Below are 25,222 nucleotides of genomic sequence, written 5' to 3'. Positions count from 1 at the left end.
CATGTAATTCAGGAAGCATTTGGATAAGGTAACATTTACAGTAATACATAAGATATCTTTTTAATGTAATGTAATTTTACTTGCATCATACACATTGTATTTTAATTGACACATAAAACATTGCATTAAAAAGGCAATAAAGTACATGTAATTACCAATTTCGGGTATACAGATGGCATTTCCCAACTTTTCTTTACATCTTCAATGTCAATGAATCTGAAAAAAAGTATCCGGAAGCTGTATGAACAAGTTCATCAACAATGCCCTGCATGGTACAAAAATCTTGCAAGATTTATTCACCTTAGCATGTTTTGTCAAAATAAAACGGTATTGGGTTAAGGAGTTTTTCACTGTGTTTATTCACGTTATCATTATTATTATTATTATTATTATTATTATCATTATACCACATTTATATAGCACTCTTTCCATGCACTTGTACGCGTTACAGAATAAATTGCAAAAATACAAACAAATACGTATACAAATATAATGCATTCCACATTAACAAAAATTATGAATGAAAACAAGTATAATTTAAAGCAAGATAAAAACATAAATGTAGCGGTCAGTTAACAAAATATTGTACAAAGAAGTGGGTTTTGAGCAGGCTTTTGAAAGCAGCTAGCGTGTCAGCTTCCCTGATCTTGACAGGGAGTTCCAAAGCTTTGGAGCAGTGCACGAAAAGCTGCGATTGCCATACATCATGGTTTTAGATTTTGGCATAACCAGTGACAGCGTGTCTTGTGATCTTAGGGTCCTGACCGGTTTATACACTTCTAGCATATCCCTAATATAGGCAGGGGACTGATTGTGTAAAGCCTTAAAGGTGTGGGTCAGAACCTTGTACTGCACCCTCACTGGCAATTATTACAATGTATTATTATACTAGATTTATATAGCGCCCTTTTCATGATAAACACGTTCAAAGGCGCTTTATATATAGCAAACGCAGCCACACAGGGCGCGAAATTCATCCTCTACTAGTACAGACACAGATCGATCTGACCAGAGGGACAGAGTGAGATTCCAGTACAGGCCTCTAAGTTAGGTGGGAGACACTCAACAGCATCTCAGAAATTTCCAGTGCCTGAACGTTAAGGAGGTTTTCTTTGCAGAGTATTCAAACTGTATTATATCTGTTTCAGAGAAAAATAATATCTTCAATTTCATTTGTTGTACATAATTACTATAAAAGAATGGCTAAATAAAATTGTTACGATATAAACAGCAGGGCACTAGACAACTTTTGGGGACAGGTACCCATAGCCTCAGGAAGGGGAATTTTTCGACATTTTAAGACGAAAAGGGGAAGCTTAAGCCGTGTATATGTAACTACTTTTCACACTTATTAATACTGTTTTCAGTCATTCCTAACTGATGTGACTATATTGCAACAGTAATCTTCCTTAGAGCCACTATATAATGTTAAAAGAAAGAGTTCATATCTATTTGTGTCGAACAACCTATCATCACGGGAATTTTCTTCTGAGAAAGGGGAAAAACTTATTATTTTAGGAGGGGAATGGTACCCATATTCGGCCCCAAAAATGGCCAAACGAGTGCCCTGAACAGCTTTTAAAGTCTTACTTAATATAATAGAGTCAGTAAAATCTAAGGTCTTCTGGAGAAGAAAAGAACGAACTAGAAATGTTCAAATCCATTCAATATATATGCAAGACAGAATTTCCACTGAAGACGGTGGTAGTAAACTTTAGGGCTGTGGAATGTTGCAACTGTCAACACATGGCAGTCAATCTCATGCATGAGCTCAGTCAAACCAGGTCTGTTACTGTTTAGCTTTGTTGCAGTCTATGCTCCTAAAGGATCATCTTATAGAATTCATTACATAATTTTTCTATGATATGAAAAGGAAAAAAAATGTTTCATACTTTCCTTTATGGTCAGCAGCGACCTCAGTACATTCTTGAAGTTTTCTCGTGGCTTCGCGTGACAACATTCCGTGTTCGAACTGCCGCCAGTAGCTCATCTAAAAAGCAAATTAGTATTTAATTATAAAAAAAATACCATTTATAATTATTACATGCCACTGCATATAAATCATTGGAATGACTCAAAAAATGATAAAACTTGGATGAATTTACTTAAAATAGTTATCATGAAACACATTTAATCTAAGTTAAGACTAATCTGAAAGTAAGAATTGTGAAACAGATTACAAAAGGTGTGCATTTTATACATATATAATGAAATAACTCCACAAACAAAAATATGCATATCAAACATTTAGAATTACTTTTTCAGCTTTTAACATTCTCAAGATTGCTTCATTCGTTATATCTCTGAGCTCTTTCCTGGAATACTGGGGCGGCAACTGGGCGTCGCATTCCGAGCAGCACGTGTTCTGTTTGATATCAAGAGAGTCTTCCACTTGAGCCTGAAAATCAACCTCATTCCATTAATATCATAGGTAACGTATCATGTAATCAGTATTTAGTTTGAATTTTAAATGACACTAAGTAATATGTCACTATTCAAGTGAGCATGTTTTCTGAGGCTGTGTTGGTGGTGATCTGTGATTCCGAGAAATATTACCTATTATCTTTTTAAATGTAATACTCTGGTTCTGTTGGGTGGCAGTCTCATTTTACAGATTTGAGCTTTAAAAAAAAACAACCACAAAAAAAAACACAAGAATATCTTCGGGATAATGCAAAATTAGAACATCGGAACTACATTATTTGTAGCTTAGTTCACGCCCCCTTGAAGGTTTTAGAACGTGGAGCATAACGTTGTTTTGCAAGTGTGACGTTTTTAATGGAACGTCCCTGTTTTGTTCATGAAAACTTGTTTGTTATTTTATATGCATTTTTTTCAACTGCGAGTTTCCAGTTATAGATATATTTATATCTATCTATCTATGTTCTTTGTTAGAATACAAGCTATGTGTCCATATTTACAAGTACGAGTGTTTTCTTTTAGCAAATTACCATTCAACGCATAACATGTTTGTGCTTAGTTTCCAAAATGACACCGCATGATACCTAATTTCTAGCTAATAACAACACCACACACGTCCATGGTAACATATTAAGGCACATTATGGCGTTCTAAATGAATGGCTTCTCGCTGGTCGTGCTCTCCTAGAGGCAAATCATAACGTTTTGTTTTTTTTGTTAAACAACTGATATTGCAAGAGGAAGATAATTATGGTCCATGCCATTTATAATTGTCTACTGACACGAAATATCTGTGTTTAAATGGCACTCGATAAAGTAGTCGTAAAGTACATGCTCGTTATTTTGAACGGAAATATTGGGACAAATCTGCATTGGTCCAGCAAGCAGATATTGCTGGCTGTATTGACGGTGAAAATAGTGCGTCTGCGACCAGCATGGATCCAGACCAGACTGCGCGGATAGCCTGCGCATCTGCGCAGTCTGGTCAGGATCCATGCTGTTCGCTAACGGTTTCTCTAACTGCAATAGGCTTTGAAAGCGAACAGCATGGATCATGACCAGATGCGCAGTGTGGTCTGGATCCATGCAGGTCGCAGACGCACTTTGTCGCTTTTCTCATGGCACGGCTCAATTTTTTATCATTATACGCCACTTCAGTCAGCACAATTATTGATGTCTATTAAGATTATTCACTGGTTAGATACTTTATACAGAAAAAAAAGTAAAACGCATCAGAATTTAGGTCACATAGCTATAAATAAATTTACATGGACATACTGTTTGACGTGTTGAGTCACCGTGACTATCCGAACTCAAATACGGTTTTTAAATGCACTTTGTTTTACATGACAACCTTAGTTACATCTTAAGTCATGTCTTTGTCAAATATTGATGGCTGAATACTAGTATGACATTACTGTCTGCTCTGTATGAATTTTGTGTTTGTCCAAAAGAGGCAACAACTTTTATTATCCACTACTTCAACAAATTATCAAGGCTTAACTTTTTTACTACCTTTTATAAATTTTCTGACGTCTTATTTATTTTTATGAACCAGTGCAGTCATTTTTATAAATTAACAGATTAAAGACAAATAAAAGCCCTGAATTTTCCCTAGAAAAATGGCCTTTATCGAACATTTGTATTTACAGATCTGCAAACTAAGTGGCGAAAATCAACTTCTGATATGCTATTTCACGTCATAGGTTTTATTAAGATACGAACTTTGATACCTTTGATTTTAATGAATTGCCAGCTATACTCTATGTTGCCTATAATATGTAGGCCGCAATCAAATTTATACAGGTAATATGTCATGTAAATTTCTATTTAACAGAATTATTCCTACGTACAGGAAATTATTATTCATTATGCTTGTAAATAAAACTACTGGGACAAAGGTAATGGAATGAAGATATTTTATATTGTAGCTGTAAAGTTAATGTTTTATCTGTCCAAAAGTGATTTATCATCTCTGTTAACATCGTCATGTAACGTGGGGGAAATACTATATGTATCAATTACAATTCAATGGCACGAAGTATATGTAATATTTGGCAAAATGGCTAACAAATATGCATTTTTTTCTACATTTTCGCAGGAAGAAACTTGTAATGGCAATTATTTTACAGAAAGAATTTATTCAGCAAAAAGCTATGGCATGTTCTACACTTTTAGAGAAAGAAACATCTGTAATAGTTTTAAATATTCTGTTTACACTGCAGAACATATTATCGAAGAATGTTGAACAACATACATGTATACATAAAAACCTTTGAACATTAGTTCTGACTTTTGAAATGGTTTTCAAGCTTGGTTCATCAAATGCCGCTAAAAGGAAGTGACAGGAGCACGATATGATGTTAAATTCCTAGGGCATCACCATGCTTTCTAAACTAAATGTTGTTTATGACAATGAGTTATTTCAAGAGACTCTGTGATAACACGAATTGATTGCTTCCTGTTAGCAGTGGTATCGGAACGATAAATTAGAACAATTTTTATGTTAAACAGAAGAACGAATGGTTTGTACTGTTTGTAATTGTCTGCTGGCACGATATACCAGTGCTTAAATGGAACTAGATATTGAGGCCGTAAAGTAAATGTTCATTATCTGGAAAATATCAATGCTGGTCCAACGACCAGAAACTGTTGATCTTGTTGCTGATGAGCAATCGTATAATTTTCATTTTTTAAATTTTCATTTCAGTTCTAAGACACATCCACTGGCCCCCACAAATTGAACGCGTTTAAACGGACGAAAATATAATCGTATTCTAGTATAGTGAAAGGAGAGGCCACCTCCTTATACCTTATAATTCAACTCTAAGTAATTATCTGAGACTCTCAAACCAACCAACTTTGTCATTTTTGACGTTAAAGAACAGCAAGTTAGAACCAGCGTTCCCTTGAAAAGAATCGTCTTCATTATCTTTTAAAAATGTTCCACGCTGGAGCAATCAAACTGATGCTTGTGACAGATAATAGAAATTACTTTAAACACGATTATTCCCTTGTACAGGAAAACATTATTCAGTTTGCTAATAAAACTACTGGAACAAAATCCGTGCTTTAGTTACTGTAGGTATGATTGGAATATCTGTACGTGACATTGTAGCCATTTTGGTATTGTTTATTATCTACAACGGAAGTATTGAAGCATCTCTGTAATGGTTCAGTGACCAAGTATTGACACTTGTGCTAATGCAAATTGTCATGTAAAAACCTAATCTATCAAATTTTCTAGGTTCGGTTTGTCCGGACTTAAATTCAAACAACTTTCTGTCGATTAAAGAGATATATTATATATGTACAATTTCAGTACTCATTTATATGAAATGCTGTAAATGAAGAAACAAAAATATTATGAAAGAAGTTCTATGTTCTCAACAAGATAGTTTCTGCAAGGAAGCCTCCTGTTATATCTTGATAAATTTTTCCTGGTCGTTTGATATTTCTTACTGATACGTAATGACTTCATTTTTGTACATCTAAACCTTGTGTTTGTAAGATAAGATTCTGTGGAAGTGCCCAACATAATTGAGCCGCACGATGAGAATAACAACATAGTGCATTTGCGACCAATATGGATCCAGACCAGCCTGCGCATCCGCGCAGTCTGGTCTGGATCCATGCTGTTTACCTTCAAAGCCTATTGCAACCGTTAGCGAACAGCACGGATCCTGACACAGGATGCGCGGATGCGCGGGCTGGTCCGGATCCATGCTGGTCGCAAATGCATTATGTTGGTTTTCTCATGGTGCGGCTGATATATCTGCGTAATTCAGCAACATCACTCGTCATGACCCGTGCCAACGTATATCAAATTTTCATTATGTTTGAAAATTAATTAGGTCTGATAATTAATTCTACCATATAGACAAATTAAGAGAGAAATGTCTTACTTTTAATAATAATTGTATTCACCTGTATTGTTATGAAAGCCACAATGCATATATAAATATTGTTACAAAGGCCATATTATAGGAGTAGTCCTGTGGCTCTGGTATGCCGCTGTTGATCAGACAGCAGCTTTAAAAGGGAACCACACGAAATAACAATAGCAGCAAATAGCACCAATATAAGTACAAAATAGTTGACGAAACTAAACCAGATAAGGTTAGAAAAATGCGACAGATCCAAGGAAAACAAAACACAAAGGGACTTAAGTCAGAAGAACTAAATTGGTACCAACATAACCTCTGAAAACAAACTTCGGGATGAGTCCAAGAATAATAAATTTCCTATGTTTGCCTCCTTTTAACTGACAGTGACCTAGGTTTTCGTACCGTGTCATGTTGCGCTTTTATTGTTACACGATTGCCCATGTAAAACCATCCCCGAAATAATAGCTATACGACCCGCATAAAAGAGACGTCATTTTATTATCCGCCGACAGGTTGATCTTGTTTTTCAGATTCAACATTATTTATTCTTCAGCTTTTATGCCAAGGAAAGTGTTTCGGATAGTCTTCATGCCATCTCGTATTGACAGGTTCACTTCTTGCTAATATTTAGTGCTCCCTGAACATATTTTGTCTATCAAACAACTGATATTGCAAGAGGAAGATAATCATGGTCCATGCCTTCCGTAATTGTCTACTGACACGAAATATCAGTGTTCAGCTAGCACTCGATATGGAAGTCGTAAAAAAAATGCTTGATATCTAGAACGGAAATGCATTGGTTCAGCAAGCAGAATTTGATAGCGAGTAACAGATAGTTCTTATGTATTTTATTTTATATCAAATTCCGATGTTATTTTACACTACTTAAATCAGCATTTTATTTAATACGAACAAAAGTAAAACGTTTCAGTATCTAGGTCATATACATTCAAACAAATTTACATAAACATACTGGTGAATATTTTGAGTAGCAGTGACTATTATAATACAGTCTTGCCTAAGATTGCTTCATTTTGCAGAACAATCTTAGTTAACTACCAAATAATTTTGTATGTCCAGTTCATGGGTTTCTGCCGTTTTCTGGTAGTTGTATGAGATACTGTCTAATTTGTGTGTTTTTGTGGGGTTTTTTACTGTCTAATTTGTGCGGATTTGTCCAAAACAGGCAACAATTTTAAATATAAATTATTTCAACAAATTATATAAGCCGAACTTTTTCCGCCACCATCTATGAACTTTCTGATATTTCATTTTTTTTTTAAATAACTGGCAGATGAAATATAAATAATAGCCCTTCAATTCCCCTAGAAAAAATGACAGCTTGCGAACATTTGTATTAAGGTCTGTAACCTAAAGGGGCTGTATATATATTCAGGTCTGAATAAAGCAACACAAGGTTTCACTAACTTACAAACTTCTGTACCTTTGATAGCTATAATCTGTCTATAAAATGTGGGACGCAATCAAATTCATACTGGTAATAGGTCCTGTACATTTCTATTAAAAACATTTATTACTAATTTATTGTAACGGAATAAAGTTGTAACATGTCAAACACTTTTACAGAAAGAGTTTTAAATATTTTGTTAACACTGCCTAAAGAATGCTTTATTATATAAATGTATACATAAGAGCTTATGAACAGTAAATCCGGTGACTGTTATCGTTAACGTGCTTCATGCATTAAAAGCAGCAAAAAGGAAGTGGCATGAGCACGATACAATGCTAAATTCATAGGGCACCACCATGCTTTCAAAACTAAATGTAGTTTATGACAATAAAATATTGCAAGAGACTCTGATAAAGCGAATTAATTGCTTTCCGTTAGCAGTGGTACCGGGGCGATAAATCGGAACAATCTGTCTGTTAGACAACCGATATTTCAAGACGAACAAATGGTTCGTACTGTTTCTAATTGTCTACCGGCAGTGCTTAACTGGAATTTGATATAGAAGCCGTACAGTACATGCTCATTATCAACAACATACCAATACTAGTCTAGCGACTAGAAATTGCTGATTTTTTTTTACGGGTGAGTAATCATCATACAATTACCTCGCCACATTTATTTTATGTTCATTGGCCCTTTCATCTAATGTTCTGATAAAAAAAGACTTCCCAAATTTAATGTGGTATATATTGCACATTCTGATAAGGTTGACAGAAAGGTCACCTCCTTATACCTTATGTTTCACCTCTAAATAAGACTATTTGATTTTCAATTCCTATAGCTACTTCATCCTTGACGTTTAGGTACAGCAAGCTAGAGCTCGTGTTCCATTTAAAACAATAATGTAAATTTATACATTAAACAAGTCGCCAAGCTTTCGTTAGAGCAATCAAATTGATATTGGTGACACATGATAAAATGTACTTTTTTTACGATTGTTCCCATGCATTAAACTCTCCTCATAGAATAGATTTGAGCAGATTTGAATTTTCGATGAAAGGGAAAGAGAAAACTTTATGTATTATTTCACTTTGAAATGTTGAAACCGTACCAAAAATTATGAAATAAGTACTATAATTATTTTAACGAGATAATTTCTGCAAGAAGCCCCATCTCCTATCATGACAGTATTCTCTTGGTCATTCGATATTTCTTACTGATGCGTTATGATTTTATTCTTGCACACATCGTCACTCTACATGACACGTGCCAACGCATCGTATATTACATTTTATTTCGTTTGGAAATTAATTAGGTCTGATGATTTATTCCACCACATGCACACATTTAAAGAGAAGTGTCATCTGTTTTTGATAATAACTGTCTCTTTCTCTATTGTTCAGAGCATCAGACTGGGTGCGTACTTTTCGTTATTTTCTTCGAAAGTAACTGAATATGTTTATTTGCGAAATTGAAAATTTAGAGCTTCTGCTTTATGGCCACAAAGATTTCTTGAAGAGTCAGGTTATCAAAACTAAATTATAATTTTGATATAATGCGAGTTCGTATATCGTTTATTTAGTCAAATATTAAAGAAAATCACTTAACCAATTACAATTGTCCGAAATTCATTGAAACTGTCGAAAGAATGTTCATAAACAATACAGTTATGAAAGCCAGACTTTAAATATATGTTAAAATATCCATCTTAAAGGTCCGGTCCGGTCATCTTAAAAGTCCAGTTATATATTTCAAAAGGCAATAATAGATTCTTGTTTATGAAACATCAGTGTATTTTACTTTATGATTTTAAAAAGAACTATACGAAACAACAACGGAGGGAATAATACCAGTTACAAGTACAAAACTACTGAAGAAAAAGATGACAATAACAGGAAAGTATAAATAAGTAGTCAGGTCACACGACTACTTCTGTGGATTTGTCCAAAACGGGCAACGTTTTTGAATATCTTTTATTTCCACAAATTATCAGAGCTTACAATTTCTATGATATTTCATTTATTTTTTATAACAGAAAACAATTAAACCCGTGCAGTCATTTCTGACCATTAAGCAGATTAAGCACAAAAAAACCCCAGTATCGCATGTTCTCTAGAAAACGTAGACATTTGCAGAATTAGAAAAAAATGGCTTTTGCAGAATATTCGTATTGATACCTCTGTAACCTAATAGGGGCGAAAATTAGCCTTTGATATGCTATTTCACGTCTGTATAAAGTGACCTTAGATTTCACTAAGATACGAATTCCAGCACCTTGATCTTAATGAATAGTTACCTATAACCTATGTTGCCTATAAAGTGCTGGACGAAATAAAATTTATACTGGTAATAGGTCATGTAAATTTCTGCTAAAATCAGTATTCATTATGCTTGTTAATAAAACTACTGGAGCAAAGGTTTCGTGCTTTGATAATGGTCGATATCATTGGAATGAAGATATTCGTATATTGTAGCTGTTTATGCTCTTTTATCTGACCGATCTCTGTAAACATCGTCATGGAACGTAAGGGAATACAATTTGTATCATTTACAATTTACAGTCTACGCAATAATTTGTCAAATTGGCAAATGCAATTTTTCAACAATTTGGCAGGAAGAAACTGTTTTAATGGCAAACAGTTGTGACACATTGCAATTTTCAAATTTCACAGACAGAATTTAAAGCAGCAGCGAACAATTTTCAAATTTCAACACATTTATAGGAAGAAACATTTGTAAGAGTTATCAAAAATTTGTTAAGCCCGCCCGAACTACAAAAAATGCTTTATTACATACATGTAAACAAAAAAGCTCATGCATATAAAATTCGAAGTCTGGTATCGTTTTCGTGCTTGGTTCATTAAATGCAACGAAAAGGACGTGACAGGAGCACGATATGATGCTGAATTCCTTGAGTACCAATAAATATTGTTTATAACAATAAAATATTCCAAGAGACTCTATGATAAAGCGAATTGATTGCTTCCTACTAGCAGTGGTATCGGAGCTATAAATCAGATCATTTTTCTGTTAAACAACCGATATTGCAAATCGAACAAATGGTTCGTACTGTTTGTAATTGTCTACTAGCACGATATATCAGTGCTTAATAGAAGCCGTAAAGTAAATGCTCATTATCCGGAACATAGCGTCCAGAAATTGCTAATTTTCTTTTGCTGATGAGTTCGTCTTATTTCTTTCAGTTTTATGTCACTTCCACTGACCCTTTCATTTAATGTTTTGACAACGAGACTTCTCAAATTGAACACATTTTATACGGACGAATATATAAACGCATTCTAACAAGTTAAACAGAAATGTCACCTCCTTCTTTATGTTTCACCTCTAAGTAAGACTCCTGGATTTTCAAACCCTCTAGCAACTTCATCCTTGACGTTTAGGTACAGTAAGCTAGAACTCGTGTTCCATTGAAGACAATAATCAAACTGAAACTGGTGACAGAAAATAAAATTTACTTTTAATCACGACTGTTCCAATGTACATGAAATCATTATTCAGTTTGATTATAAACACAACTATTCAAACAGTACGTTCGTGCTTTAGTAATGGCCGGTAATACTGGAATATCTGTATACGACACTGTGGTCATATTGGTACGGAGGTTTTGAAGCACCGATGTGATGGTTCCGAGAGACTGATCTAATGAAAGTTGTCATGTAAAAAAACAATGTATTAAAAATTAAAATTCTCGATGAAAGAGCCATATTCTATATGTATAATTTATTTTTCTATTTGAAATATTGTAACTGAACAAAAACATTATGAAATAAGTTTGATATATTAACAATATAGTTTCTGCTGTTTCACCTATCATGATAATTACCTTGATCGTTCGATATTTTTAACTCGTTTATGACTTTATTCTTGTACATCGTCACTCGACATGACACGTGCCAACGTATATCACATTTTCATTACGTTAGGAAATTAATTAGGTCTGATGATTTATTCCACCAGACGCACAAATTAAAAGAGAAGTGTCATCTTTTTTAAATAATAATTGTCTCTTTCTACATTGTTCAGAGCATGATATAGTGTCCGTATACCGTTTGGTTAGTCAATTTACCAATTAAAATCGTCCGACATTCTTTTAAACTTAGTCTATCAAAGTAATTTCTCTTAACAATATAGATATGAAAGCCATACTTTAAAAATGTGTAAAAAGGCTATCTTATAGGTCCTGTCCTGTCATATATATTAAAAGACAACGATTCCTTTTGTTTCTCAGACATTAGCGTTTTTTATTGCTTTATAATTTTGAATAAGAACTCGAATCAACAATATAGTGAATAAAACCAATTACAAGTAAAAAAAAAAATAACTGCTACAAAATAACTGATGAAAGAAAGCCAGACAATGTTACCTGAATGAAAACGATGAAAAATGTAATCTTATAATTAACATAGAAAGTCTTTACTTATGTCATTAGAACAACATTGGTACATTTTTTGTACCAACATTATCTCTGAAAACAAACTGCCAGGATATGTCGCCTAAAGAATACATTTATTATTTTTTATCTCCTTTTAACTGACAGCGACCTTTGTTTCAACTTTTCAGTTTTTCGTACTATGTCATGTTGTGCTGTTATAGTTTATGGAGTTCCCAGTAAAACCTGTACTGAAATTCACCTCCAAAATATCTATCTAACCTGATCTAAAAAGAGTCTTCATTACTTTCGTTTTATTTATCCACCGACAGGTTGCCCCAATTTTTCAGAATAAACATTATTTCTTCTTCAATATATTTCATCACAAGTATTTTTATGTCAAAGAGAAAGTTGTGGATATTCATTCATTTCGCCTTGTAGAAACAAATGTAAACTTACGTATAACGATCTCAACACTAGAAGAAAGTATTAACTGAGCTTCTGATGAAAAGCTTGACGAACCATTATCTATCTAGTAAAATAGAGCGAATAAATAGACACGAGATAAGCAACCAGCCGTATATAACGTGACATTTCATGGGCAAAAAAAAATTCTTAGCTTAAGAATAGTAAATGTAAAACATTTTACGCAAAATTATGATACTTACTTCTATGCCTGACAAAAAAAGCTTACCTGGTTTAACAAATGTATTATTTTGAATTATCTTCCTAAATTGAACATCATTTACACTTAGTTTAAAAGAAGTACATTTGAACTGTGAATTTGTTAATCATCAATATACTACAGTCTTTGTTAAGTGCATTATATTCGGTTTTACTTATTTATGTATACAATTTATTTTTAACATGATACCATGCTTAATTCCTACAGTACCACATAATGAATAAAATCTATATGAAGATAATCCTAGACTGAATCACAATAAATATTCTATGTATAGAAATTGAACGGCCATAACACATTAACTATGTCAATAACAAATTCAATTTAAAAAATTGCAATATTCAATAAATTTTGCAAAAATAATTTCTATGTCAAAGACTATCATTGAACTACACACGAGAGAGGGAACATCTTTAGAGTACATGTCTAATTATCTTAATTTTCTGAGGGAGTATTTAATGAAATATTCCTGAAAGCTTGACAATGTCGTTCCCTAAACCCATTATCTAATTTTCCTAAATAGAGCGAAAACAGAGAGAGTAAATTAGCTACCTGCCACATGAAAATAGATCATGTGTCAATTCAGTGCCAAATAGAGATAAAGATATTCCTTTGATTGATCATTCAAGGAATTCAAGAAGTATAAATAAGTGTTGTTTATAGATTTTTTGACATGCCTGCTTTGTAATTTACGACTGTTTTACGAATTAAATTCGGAATTATACTTATGTTGAAGCAATGGTGCAAAATGCTCTTGTTTTTCTTGTCTTCATATTTAAGTGATTTACGTCATTGATTAATGAAAATATAAATCAGATTGAATTCATTATTCTTGTCCTTACTTTTAATACCACCCTATTGGTTATTGTTACTATAAAATAAAAGTGGATGTCACCATATCAATGCAATCTCATAAATGTATTGAATTTTTTTTCTCTCCCTCTTCAACGATGTTGCTGTTTTAACATCATCTGACCTAATACGATTTTGCAATGATAGATACAAAGGAATCTTAAAGGCTCTGTCTTTTCCCACAGCTCAGTGTGGCGTACAAAGCTTTTCAATTTGACGACAATATAATTCAAGTAGCAGCCAGCCCATTAGAATTTAAGTAGGATTTATTATCAGATTTTCCAGAATAGATATGTCACTAAATTTGCACTCTTTTTTTCCTATAGTTAGGCTTGTGGTTTATCTGAAGTTATAGAATTGAAATAAAAATATGATTTTTATATACAAATGGTATCTTTAATCCTATGTTTTAATGTTGAAATTATAAGTCGTATACTGTCACACATTAATTAAAAATCATTGGAATTGTCCCAGTTAAAGAGTGTTTGCGGTGGAGGTCAAATCACAACAGTTTCTTGATAAACAACTGATATCCCACGTAAATAAAAGCATAATTAATATCGGTTAGCAAAAAACAGCCGTTCATCCTTAATGCTAATGATCCTCATAAGATACAAGTTTGTTATCATGAACGGAAATGTGGAGACATAAATGTACTGGTCCAGTGAGCAGACAAGGTTGTGTTATTGCAGACCAGGAATATTCATTATGAATAAACTCTATAAAAATTCGATTCTCACAGATTCCTAAACAAACTGGGAAAGGTAATTCACTAGATAGTACAGACCGACTTTATTGAAGATCAAATATGAGGTTCAAGAGAGTTGCTTAACTCCCTGAGGCCGATATCATAATATACATGCTGCGGCGAGATAAGAATTACCACCTGACGTCGAAGAACATTATCTGATTTTATCATAATCACACTCGCATGTTGTCAATTGAAATCACGCATGGACATATTATTAACATGGGTGTAAATCAAACTATACTTATGAAATCTTCCAAGTTTGAACAAATATTAATATATATCCACTTTCGTCTGTAACTTATACCCAAATAGAATAATAATTTCACTTAGAAACATTCACCATTTTTACACACCTATTGCGTTTAATAAATATTTGAACATTCCGATTTTATTACTTTTTTCACATGTAGACACATTAAATTTCAATAAATAGAAATACATTATTAACACAGAGTATTTACATCAGCATTACTCAAAATTAACACCCCAAATATCGATGGTTTATTTTGATGTCAATTAATTTCTAAACATGTACACAAACGTTGTGTGACACGCACCGAGACAGTTAAGTTGTAATATTTACACCCATCTTTGAAGAATTATTACATTTACAAAAAGCGTTAATTTACACACATTTTTGTGTATGAAACATGTTTTGCTGTGTTATTTTTATCCATCAGAATTTATTGCGATGTAAGTGTACGAATATTTCAGCTTTCTAAAACTTAACATTTTCCGACCATTCATTTCGCCGATAATGAAATTTCATCGTCGGAATCATCATCCGACGGAACTTATATGTCAAAATCAGCATGATAATGAATATTTTCTTCAATGTAAGAAAAATCTCTGGTAGCCGACATTATTTTAATCTTTTGAAATACAGTATGGACAAAACACAGCGGAGTTCGTCTTTTTTATTTCCTTTACCGCATACTTACAAACATTTATTTTAACAAGAAAACTAATTATTAGCATAATTAATAATTATAACACCTAAGAAATAATAACGGTATGCAAAATAATTTTACTTTTATCAGGATTATCAAAAATTAACAAGTATGTGACGCAATCAGCATGGTCTCGGTGCCGCGACTATACTCGTCAATCGCCGTCCTTGGGAGTCCTGATAACGCGCATAAAGTCGGATATCGACGCTACGGGGGTAGAAAATATAGCGCCTTTAGTCGCATTTCGGCCCCAAGGAGTTAAACATATTTTTCTCAAGAAATTATCTAAGAATAAGCCGTTTATTTTTTTTCTATTTCTAGCTCCAGTGACCCATAAATGCAGTCAAGTGGAACCATGTGGGCAAGTATGAGGGAGATCTATGCCAAGATGTTACAGACAATGGTTAGTGTAATTCATTCTGACAAGTACTTTAAGAGTAGACGAGGTTTAAGTAACAACTGAGACGCAGACGGATGGATGACGGGCATATGTTGACCACTTAAACTCACCTGAGCACAAGTGGTCAGGTGAGCTAAACCAACTCGTTTCTAAAGCAAATATTTATTCTTTTGCTTATTTTTCAAAGCTTATATTGTTAAATATGATTACCTTCACATATAATTTGCTTTCATCTTGCAGGAAAATAAACAGTTATATCCATATATTGCCTTTTCTTTACTTTCCATCTTCCTGACCTGTTTTCATTACATTTGCCTTTCCTTTAGATAGAAACCGACCTTTTCGTTTTTACACTTACTAAAATATCTTCACGCCTAATTTGTTTTGATTAAAGAAAAATATCCAACGCCAGCCTTAACATCAGTGCGATCAGGTTACGCAGAAACAACTGTCAAAAATGCATTTAATCGCATTTTGTCACGTGCAAACGATTATGAACAACATTTTATCTGACACATCAGATTACAATTAAAAGACATTTTAAAATTCTTGGAATGACGTTTAATTGTATTACCAGTACACGATGTCTTCCCTGGAAAACTTAATAAAAATATAGATTTTTCATATACTTAGACAAAAAAACAACAACAACAACAAATGCATACAAAACGCTGTTACAGCAGCGGAAACAAATCCTGTCTTACGTCACAATCTTGCAGATAATTAAACATTAACTGAGTCAAACAATAAAAGTCACTTTTAGAAAAACAAATATCTTATTTACAGAAAAAAATGGATACATTCAACCAAATAAATATGAAAATTAGTGATACTAATGCTACAGGAATTTTAGATAAAAGTGCATAGGATTACATTTCGTGTAGAAAATGAAAATACTTTTGCAGATTATATTCTATTCAAAAATGGTTTTGATCTGGAGTGATATTGTTTCCGTGATCTAATATTTAATCATACACCTACAAACATGTCTTTCAAAGAAGAGCTAGAAGCTGTCAGAAATCAAAATCCGAATTAGAAATCAAAATCCGAATTACAAATCAAAATCCGAATAACACCGGATGGTTTGTATGTAAACTTTTTTATAACCCATATGGGTGGCTCCGTCAGAAGACTGTTAGTAATGTTATAGAGAGGCTAATGCAAGGTACCAAAGACACTACAATTCCAGAAGCTTCCCTGGTTCTTTAGCGTTACATCTGTAAAGTACCCAAACATGGAACTGTTATTCAAGCGTAGTTTTAGTTGGAGGAGCGCGGGTTGTAAATTAATCTCTTGTAGACGTGGTTTGCCACGGGATCACTGCGTCTGCTATGTCACTTGGTAATAAGTAACCCTTCTTCATCAGTCCGCGATTAAATCAAAAACATATCGGAGATAATAAATCTGTTATATGCTCAATATTCAAGTTAATTTTCAGACTTTGAAACTTAAAAAAATCGCAAATAACCATCCGTGCCTTGGATGATACATAAATATACTCTTTGAACTTTACACACTTGGGAAGACAGTATAAAAGCTTGACAAGGACATTTCTGAGATGTCTAGATCCATTATCTCCTCCGTTAAATACAGATAAGAAGCAATTAGGCTATGGAAGGAGCAGTGAATCAGTTACCGGATGCATGAAATAATGACATGGTCATTATCGTGCAAAAAGAATATAAAGGTAGGCCACCAGTATTCTTTGAATTTATAATAAAACGCAATGCAGCGATGGTAAACATGGTCGTTACTTATGAACTATCTGAAGAGTTTCACAAAGTGGAAGAAGGGATTCTTCATTTATTTAAAAACCTCAGTTTTTTTTATTCTGTTGTCACATTATCTTGGTGGAGATGGTTAGGCATAACGAAAGTGCAAGTTTAAATATTTCGGTTAGGAAGCGTTAAGATATTAATTATCTACTGTTTTCAAATTTAATCCACGAACAACTTACCATTTCTGCCTCTAACTGAAATAAGTGACCCGCTCATACATGTTAGAAGAAAAATACCAAAACATTCGGAGGAAAATGAAAATATGATATTCTTATAATGGTTTTTGAGTATGACATATATTCCAGTCACAAATACAACGAGCTCCAATCTATCTAAGTAGACATCACGAACCATCTCATGTATCACGAGATATTGTATTTGTATCTATTATATATATTTGTTGCATGAAAATCTATTTGATAATATGTCGTAATGACAAACAGTATTTAAACGGGAAGTTCCAATTTTCTACACTTTTATAGAAAAGATTTAGATGTTTTTGTTACCAGTGCTGAAAGTTTGAATAATAACATTGACATTATACAACTTGAAAAAAGTTATGAATAACAAATTCGCATATTGTATTTTTACCGCTGTGATTTGAAGAAAAGGTTATTTCTGGAAATAATAAGTATGATAACAGAACAAAATTAGTTCTAGATTGGAACACCATGAGACAGAATTAAACAAGAGCTGTCTCCATAGGATGACACATGCCCCCGATGGCACTTTAAATGAATAGTTATGGCCGATGTTCGAGTTTAGGACCTTTGACCTACGGAGCTGGGTCTTGCGCGCGACACGTCGTCTTACTGTGTCACACATTTATGCGTAGTTATTTTAAAATCCATGCATGAATGACAAAGATATGGACCGGACACGCCCATCAATGCACTATCATGAAAAAAGACCTTTAACATCTAAGTGTGACCTTGACCTTTGAGCTACGGACCTGGGTCTTGCGCATGACATGTCGTCTTACTGTGGTACACATTCATGCCAAGTTATTTGAAAATCCATCCATCGATGACAAAGATATGGACATGACACGCCCATCAATGCACTATCCCTTAATGTCTAAGTGTGACCTTGACCTTTGAGATACGGACCTGGGTCTTGCGCGCGACACGTCGTCTTATTATGGTACACATTCATGCCAAGTTATTTGAAAATCCATCCATCGATGACAAAGATATGGACCGGACACGCCCATCAATGCACTATCCCTTAATGTCTAAGTGTGACCTTGACCTTTGAGCTACGGACCTGGGTCTTGCGCGCGACACGTCGTCTTACTGTGGTACACATTCATGCCAAGTTATTTGAAAATCTATCCATCGATGACAAAGATATGGACCGGACACGCCCATCAATGCAATAACCTTTAATGTCTAAGTGTGACCTTGACCTTTGAGCTACGGACCTGGGTCTTGCGCGCGACACGTCGTCTTACTGTGGTACACATTCATGCCAAGTTATTTGAAAATCCATCCATCGATGACAAAGATATGGACCGGACACGAAAAATGCGGACAGACCGACAGACCGACAGACAGGCGGTTCAAAAACTATATGCCTCCCTTCGGGGGCATAAAAATGACCTTGTAACTCTTTGTAAGTAGACAGATATATTAATTTTGGTTTATTAAATATATGTTTTCTTTTACTGTCCATACCTCCTCGTCGCTTGTCTTGTATGGATCAACTACCTCTGTTTGTTTTTCGACAGCTTCCCATTCAGCATCGGCCAAAAACCTGGAAAAAGGACATGCTATCAATCACTTTTTCATCATTTTAAAAACCATCCAGGTTATACATCTTAGTTTTGCATGGCTACGAAATATGTTACACTTCCTGGAAACGTCTATGGATATCGGTTACATGAAGATCTCATTTCAGATTAGCCTTGGTATTTGATTTAAAGTGTCGACATATAATTTCTATATAAAAAACATAGGATTAAAAATACAACTTGAACATCAAAATCTTTATATCAATTTTATAACTTCAGATAAACCACAATCGAAAACAAAAGTAAATTGGCATTTCACAGAATGGATATTTCGGTTCAATATTTAACTTATTTTTGATAATATTGTGTTATGTTGCCTCAGATAAATGACTACCAATGAACGGATTGTTGAACAGATTATGCTAACAGCAAAATAAAGTTAATGCTATTTTTGCCTCTTGAATGTCACAGATGCCATGACGACCTCTTTTTCCATGTCACGGATTTCTGTCTGTCTACATTATTACAGGTTAATGACTTAGAAATATTTGTAAATTTGACATGTTCATCTGTGATACACGAGACAGACAATTCAGTTTACGTTGGCAACAGTTCATATCTGAACAAACTTCTCTCAGATATTTTACCAGACACTAACATAAGTCTCATTAAATTTACTTCTTAACACATCAACTTTTTGACGTAACAACGGTATGCTTGACGTTGCAAAGGAAAATAGGTATAAGTTAAAAGAACTGGTTAAAGGAAAATGTATCTGTCCAATCAACATATTTCATAATTTATAACTAAAATTTTGTACATCTGGTATTCTGTGGATTAAAATAGACAAGGACCGAAAATGCTTTACCAATCCTATATGTTTAAAGACGTATAAATATGTTAATAGTTTATGCTTAAAAAATTTACCTATCTGTTTTTAACATGTTTAATGTTTTCTCCCTGAGGTCTTGAAGATGGCGAAGGGCATTTGCCATTGCCATGCGTTTGGCTGGTGAAAGATCACTCATACCTGAATTAAAAAACAAACCATAAACGTTTTGAAATCGGATTATAAAATTGGTATGAAGATGTATTTGCCATTATCAATATCATGGCTTTAGAAAGATCATCCACATTTTGGTGTAACAGAATACACAAATTGTGATTACCTAGCCATAATAACCGCTGCACAGTTACTTTTACTAGTAGTGGAAACTACGCGGCCAGGAACCAGTCTATGATGTGTTTCCCTTCATCATCATTTTTATTGCTTTCATTCAAAACGCCTGATACATAAGAATATATAAGATATTTTGAAATAAAATACATAACTATGTGGACATACAAGATTTATCGAGATTAATATCGTTCAAAAAATACCTCTAAATAGAATTTTTAATCGCAACTTTTAAATTTCTTAATTTCAATTTTAGGGCTTTCCTTATTTGAAACTTAATTTCTCAAACAGGAAACAAAGTCAGAGCAATATTTACACTGAACTTACAGAGCTTACAGAGTATATTCCAAGTAAACGATATCTGAGATCGCCAGAATATTCTGAATATCGTTATGTTGTTCCATACAACAAGTGCAAAACATTTAATGATTGAAGTTGCTGTACTATTGGTCCAAAACTGTGGAATGTTCAAATTTTCAAATAATTGTTACAGCAGGTATTAGTTTTTTTTTTGTGTGTGTGTGTGTGGTGCACGCGTTTGCGTGCTGGAGGGTTCGTTTTGAGGAGGCTGCGCTTTTGGTGCGTGACACTCCCTGTTTGATATTTTTCTTTATTTTTACATTTCATCATTTATATTTTTAAGGTTTGTTAAATTAAATGTACAACGCCATTTAATATGTCACTGTATAGAAATAGGCGTTTAATCAATTTCAGTTTCAGAACTGCATGTACAGTTATGGGAATTTCGGCCAGCCAAATTATCCTCAGTCATATAATGAAAAACAGACAAAACAAAGCTAAACAAAATCATTGTGTCCGATTTACATTTCCCCTCAGAAATTAAATTTAATTGTTTTTAATATTGTTTGTTGTGTTTTTTTTTTGTCATGGATCACATGAAAGCTCCGTATGATGCATTATTTTGTAAAACTGATTTTGGGAATGCTAAAAGTTTAATTGACACAAACTGAATATGTATGAATAAAAGCATTATTAAAAGCTATGTGACATTAGTCAAGAATCATTATAGAAGAATTTGCGAATATTCAATTGTTTCGGGGTTTTTTTTATAATAAAGCAAGAAAAAGGTACGTGTTTTGCTAGTGACCTTTGAATGACCATAATTGCTTTATATTGGAGATGCAACTCAGTTCAGTATGAATATATAAATGAGGTTCTCCTTTGAAAAGCTATAATTCCAGTCAGCATTTTTTGAAATTTCGTAATTTCAATGAATGAAAAAATAAATATTGGGACATTTAAGAAAATGAATGGTACCAGTGCAGATAAATCATTCAGGTTCTTAATTACATTTTTTTCTTGTAATGATACCATGTATTTCTGAAACCGGGAAGAACTTCACTAAACTTTGTAACAATTTAAAGTAGGGAATAATCCAAAGATTGTTTTTCCCATACTGTATACTGTAATGAAAAGGAAGCAAATGCTTGGCAAGAATACTATTTTTGTGACAACTGTCAAAAGATTAGCAGGACAAAGTTCACCTATACTTATGACGGATCAGAAAAGAAAAGCTGTAACATATATTATATTTGCGTAAAATTGGCTGTTTATTACTTTCCAGACAAAGCGTCAAACTTCAGACATATTGACTTTATTATTACTGTAAAACTAGATGAGATGATAAGTCAAAGAGGAATGATATGTTCATTCCACTGTTTGTTTTGTTCTTTTGATGGATGAGCAGTTCTGTAATAGCATGAACTAGTCATCAATCCATATAACAATTACATAGCTCTTCGTGCGTGTGTAAGTTTTTGAATTTTTTCGTGAACGTAAAGGAAAAATTGAATTGGCCATTCCGATAGATCAACACTATATTATAAGCATTTCTGTGCTTTTTTCATTTAAAACAGGTACTTCAGTCTCATTTTGTAACTGCTATGAAGCGTTCTTCACTAAGTGAGATGGTTTTCTTGTTAATATTCAATGACAAGTTTAGTAAATCGAAACTGAAAGTACGAAAGAGTCAATATGCGTCTTTTCAAGGTAGCGGACTACCAAAAATTGACGTTACACCAAGAGCAACATAACCCTCTGTTTTGTTTCTACTATTTTACCGACTTGTTATAGAACTTTCATGAAATGTAGGTGTTGAAAAAAAGGTTATTTTCCCTACAAATGCATAGATTAGATCTAAAATTGTTATATTAAAGCGACCTTTAACCAAGAGAAATTTGATAAAAAGTTTTACGTGGTTTTTCGTTGTCAGTTTGGTTTGCTTAAATTGTAATTTAGCAAATTTTTCAACCATGTTTTTGTGTCACTATAGTAGTAGAAAAGTTCCACTTTTTAGCAATAAGTTAAGTTTTATCTAAAATCCGAAATCAAGGTATAATCAGCTATGGAATAATTCTAGACTTACACATATTAATCATTTTTTACAGACAAGTCTGGCATCTTATTTCCCGAGTACAAGATAAATGCATTGGAGGTGATATCATTTGCAGATCGGAAATTATATTTGTGTTCATAAGCTATTTCCCAGAAGTAATGACATTATTCAAAATGCCAACTGTCTTTCTAGTTGGTACAATACAAAATTGTCTATCATTTTTAATCATTTTAGGGAAACATTAAGGAAATATGTCCTTTAGCGCCTACAGATGAATTAGTGATATTGAGAAATGCCATTTGATATGCACCGGCCTTTGGTTTATTGCAAACTTACAGACTTAATAAATATTCAGTGACATCACTTCTGATAGCACTTTTTTCTTTATTCAAACTTAACTTGTATGATCAATGTTCCACATTCAAATGCAAGCATTGACTAAAACTTATTTGAATCGTTTTGAATTTTTGAAAACAAATACGGATAATAGGGCCATGGTGGTCATCTCAGAAATATTGTAAGTCATGCGACATAAATTGATTCATCAACCTTGATAAGCATGGTGTATGGCTTCAACACATAACAATGTTAGGAGGCTTGCATCCAGATGGGAGGGGCAAGCGTTTCGAGGTAAACAACCTTAACTTCTAGGGCACAGAGGCGCCTCATGTGCATGTAAGGATGATGTTTCAGACAAATTTGGTAGCCAAGACTGAAGAGTTTCATGAGAATCACATGAGAATGAAACAGGAAGTATTGCTACAAGCAAAACTTCTTTTTTGAATTTTTTTTTAAGAACTGGCTTCCCATATAAACCTTGTGCTACGTGGTGCATAGTCTTGGTATGAGTAACAGAGGTCGAGCAATTTAAGAAAGTGTGGACGATCGATTATGCCTTTATCTGAAACAAATAAGTACAAACATGTGTTGTTACCATAGTTAAGTTACCTATTATTGAAACAAATTTGTAATTTCATTCGATTAATTTTGACAGATTCATATAAAATGTCAATTTTAGCTTTTATGACCCACTAAATGCAGTCACAGAGAACCATTTGTTCAAACTTGTGACATATTCATTAAGTGAAAATATGTCAAGCAGCAACGATATATATATAAGTCGTTTAGAGCTTTTTTCAATATTTTCAGCTATGGTGTCCCAAGCAGAACAGTTTCAACACATTTCACGGTCCATCCAAGGATTTTAAAGACCAGGTTTCACAAAACTAGCTTCACGATAAGAAATTGTTTAAACGTTTGTTTTTCTATTTCAGCTCTGGTGGTCCTTAAATCTCCAAAGCAAGCAAATTAATAAATCTGAGAGAGGTTAATGTAAGGATGCTACTGAATCTATGTTTGGTAAAAAAACTATTAAGCAGTTCATGAGAAGAAGTCTTCTCTTCTTTTAACTCTGGTAGTACCTAAAGCGGATAAAATGGACCTTCTTTTACTAACTCGAGAAAAGTCCATACAAGGATGCTAAAGACCAAGAATAGTCAAGATCAACCCGATTTCTCATGAAAAGTTGTTTAAATATTTCTATTTTAAAGCCAACAGCCCCTACAAAGGGTCAAGCGAAACCAACTAAACATACTTGACAGAAGTCCACACTAGGATGCCTAAGAGATCCACCAAGCGGTTCATTGGAATAAGTCATTTAAAGGTTTACGTATTTTCAGGTCTGGTGACCCCAAAAGAGGCCTAGCGGAGTAATTCGAACGAATTTAAGAGGTCTATACGAGGATGGTACAGGCCAAAGTTGGTGAAAGTCCATCAAGTATTTTCCTTTTAGCGTTAGTGACTCGTAAACTGGCCGAGGGTAACATGATACTTAAAACCTAGTTTTAATAATGAAAAGAAACACAAAGAATTGTCAATTTTCAAGCAAATAATAACTATACCATTTTAGGAAAATGTCTACATTATGTTTAAAAGTGTATTGAATATCTAACGCTACTATGTCAAAGATTCTTCGAGGAGTGAGGCATAAGGATACTCTCGGCTTCTAAACTGTTTGCGACCAGTTCAGTTCTTGTTTTATAATTCTCGATGTCAATAACAGAGGCTCATCGTCTTGAAGACAAATGGGAGTCTACTTGAAATGACGTATACAATCGCTTTTCTTTTTATTTACCATGACTTGGGAGGATTAGCGGAAATGTTGTTTTCGCATCTTAAAATAATCTGTAGAAAGTTTGATTGCCTCCTGGTGTCCTGGTGTCTTATATATATAGTATTCGTAAATGAGCAAAGACATAAGCTTCCAATATGTTAACAGTGAAGCCATGTGGAAACGTCAAATTTAAGTGGGCCAAGAGAATTATCACTTGTATTAGTAATTCTTCAGTCAATACAAACAAACAAATTATTATCATGATCATAAGCGATAGTCAGCTCTTCTCTTTTAATTTCGTTGTCTTTTTCTAAATAGTA

The 25,222-nt window shown here is 33.6% G+C and overlaps 1 protein-coding gene across 6 annotated transcripts in view; it reads right to left on the bottom strand.

The window, feature by feature from the left end:
• Positions 1-25,222, bottom strand: part of LOC123535633 (sodium/hydrogen exchanger 10-like) — a 292,843-nt gene that overhangs the window by 20,546 nt on the left and 247,075 nt on the right. For 4 of the 6 annotated variants that reach the window (XM_053529065.1, XM_053529066.1, XM_053529064.1 and 1 more), the window contains 6 exons: positions 20,184-20,286; positions 19,201-19,279; positions 17,704-17,718; positions 2,258-2,398; positions 1,893-1,990; positions 156-216 (listed from right to left, as the gene is read on the bottom strand). In XM_053529065.1, coding sequence (XP_053385040.1) covers positions 156-216; positions 1,893-1,990; positions 2,258-2,398; positions 17,704-17,718; positions 19,201-19,279; positions 20,184-20,286 — 497 coding nt within the window. The remainder of the gene's footprint in view (positions 1-155; positions 217-1,892; positions 1,991-2,257; positions 2,399-17,703; positions 17,719-19,200; positions 19,280-20,183; positions 20,287-25,222) is intronic. The other 2 variants (XM_053529069.1, XM_045318358.2) reach the window with 1 other exon arrangement.

The sequence above is a fragment of the Mercenaria mercenaria genome, chromosome 17, assembly GCF_021730395.1.
Source record: "Mercenaria mercenaria strain notata chromosome 17, MADL_Memer_1, whole genome shotgun sequence".
In the NCBI taxonomy this organism is placed as follows: domain Eukaryota; kingdom Metazoa; phylum Mollusca; class Bivalvia; order Venerida; family Veneridae; genus Mercenaria; species Mercenaria mercenaria.
The sequence above is the reverse complement of the archived record's forward strand: the minus strand, read 5'-3'. Positions and strand labels throughout refer to the sequence as shown.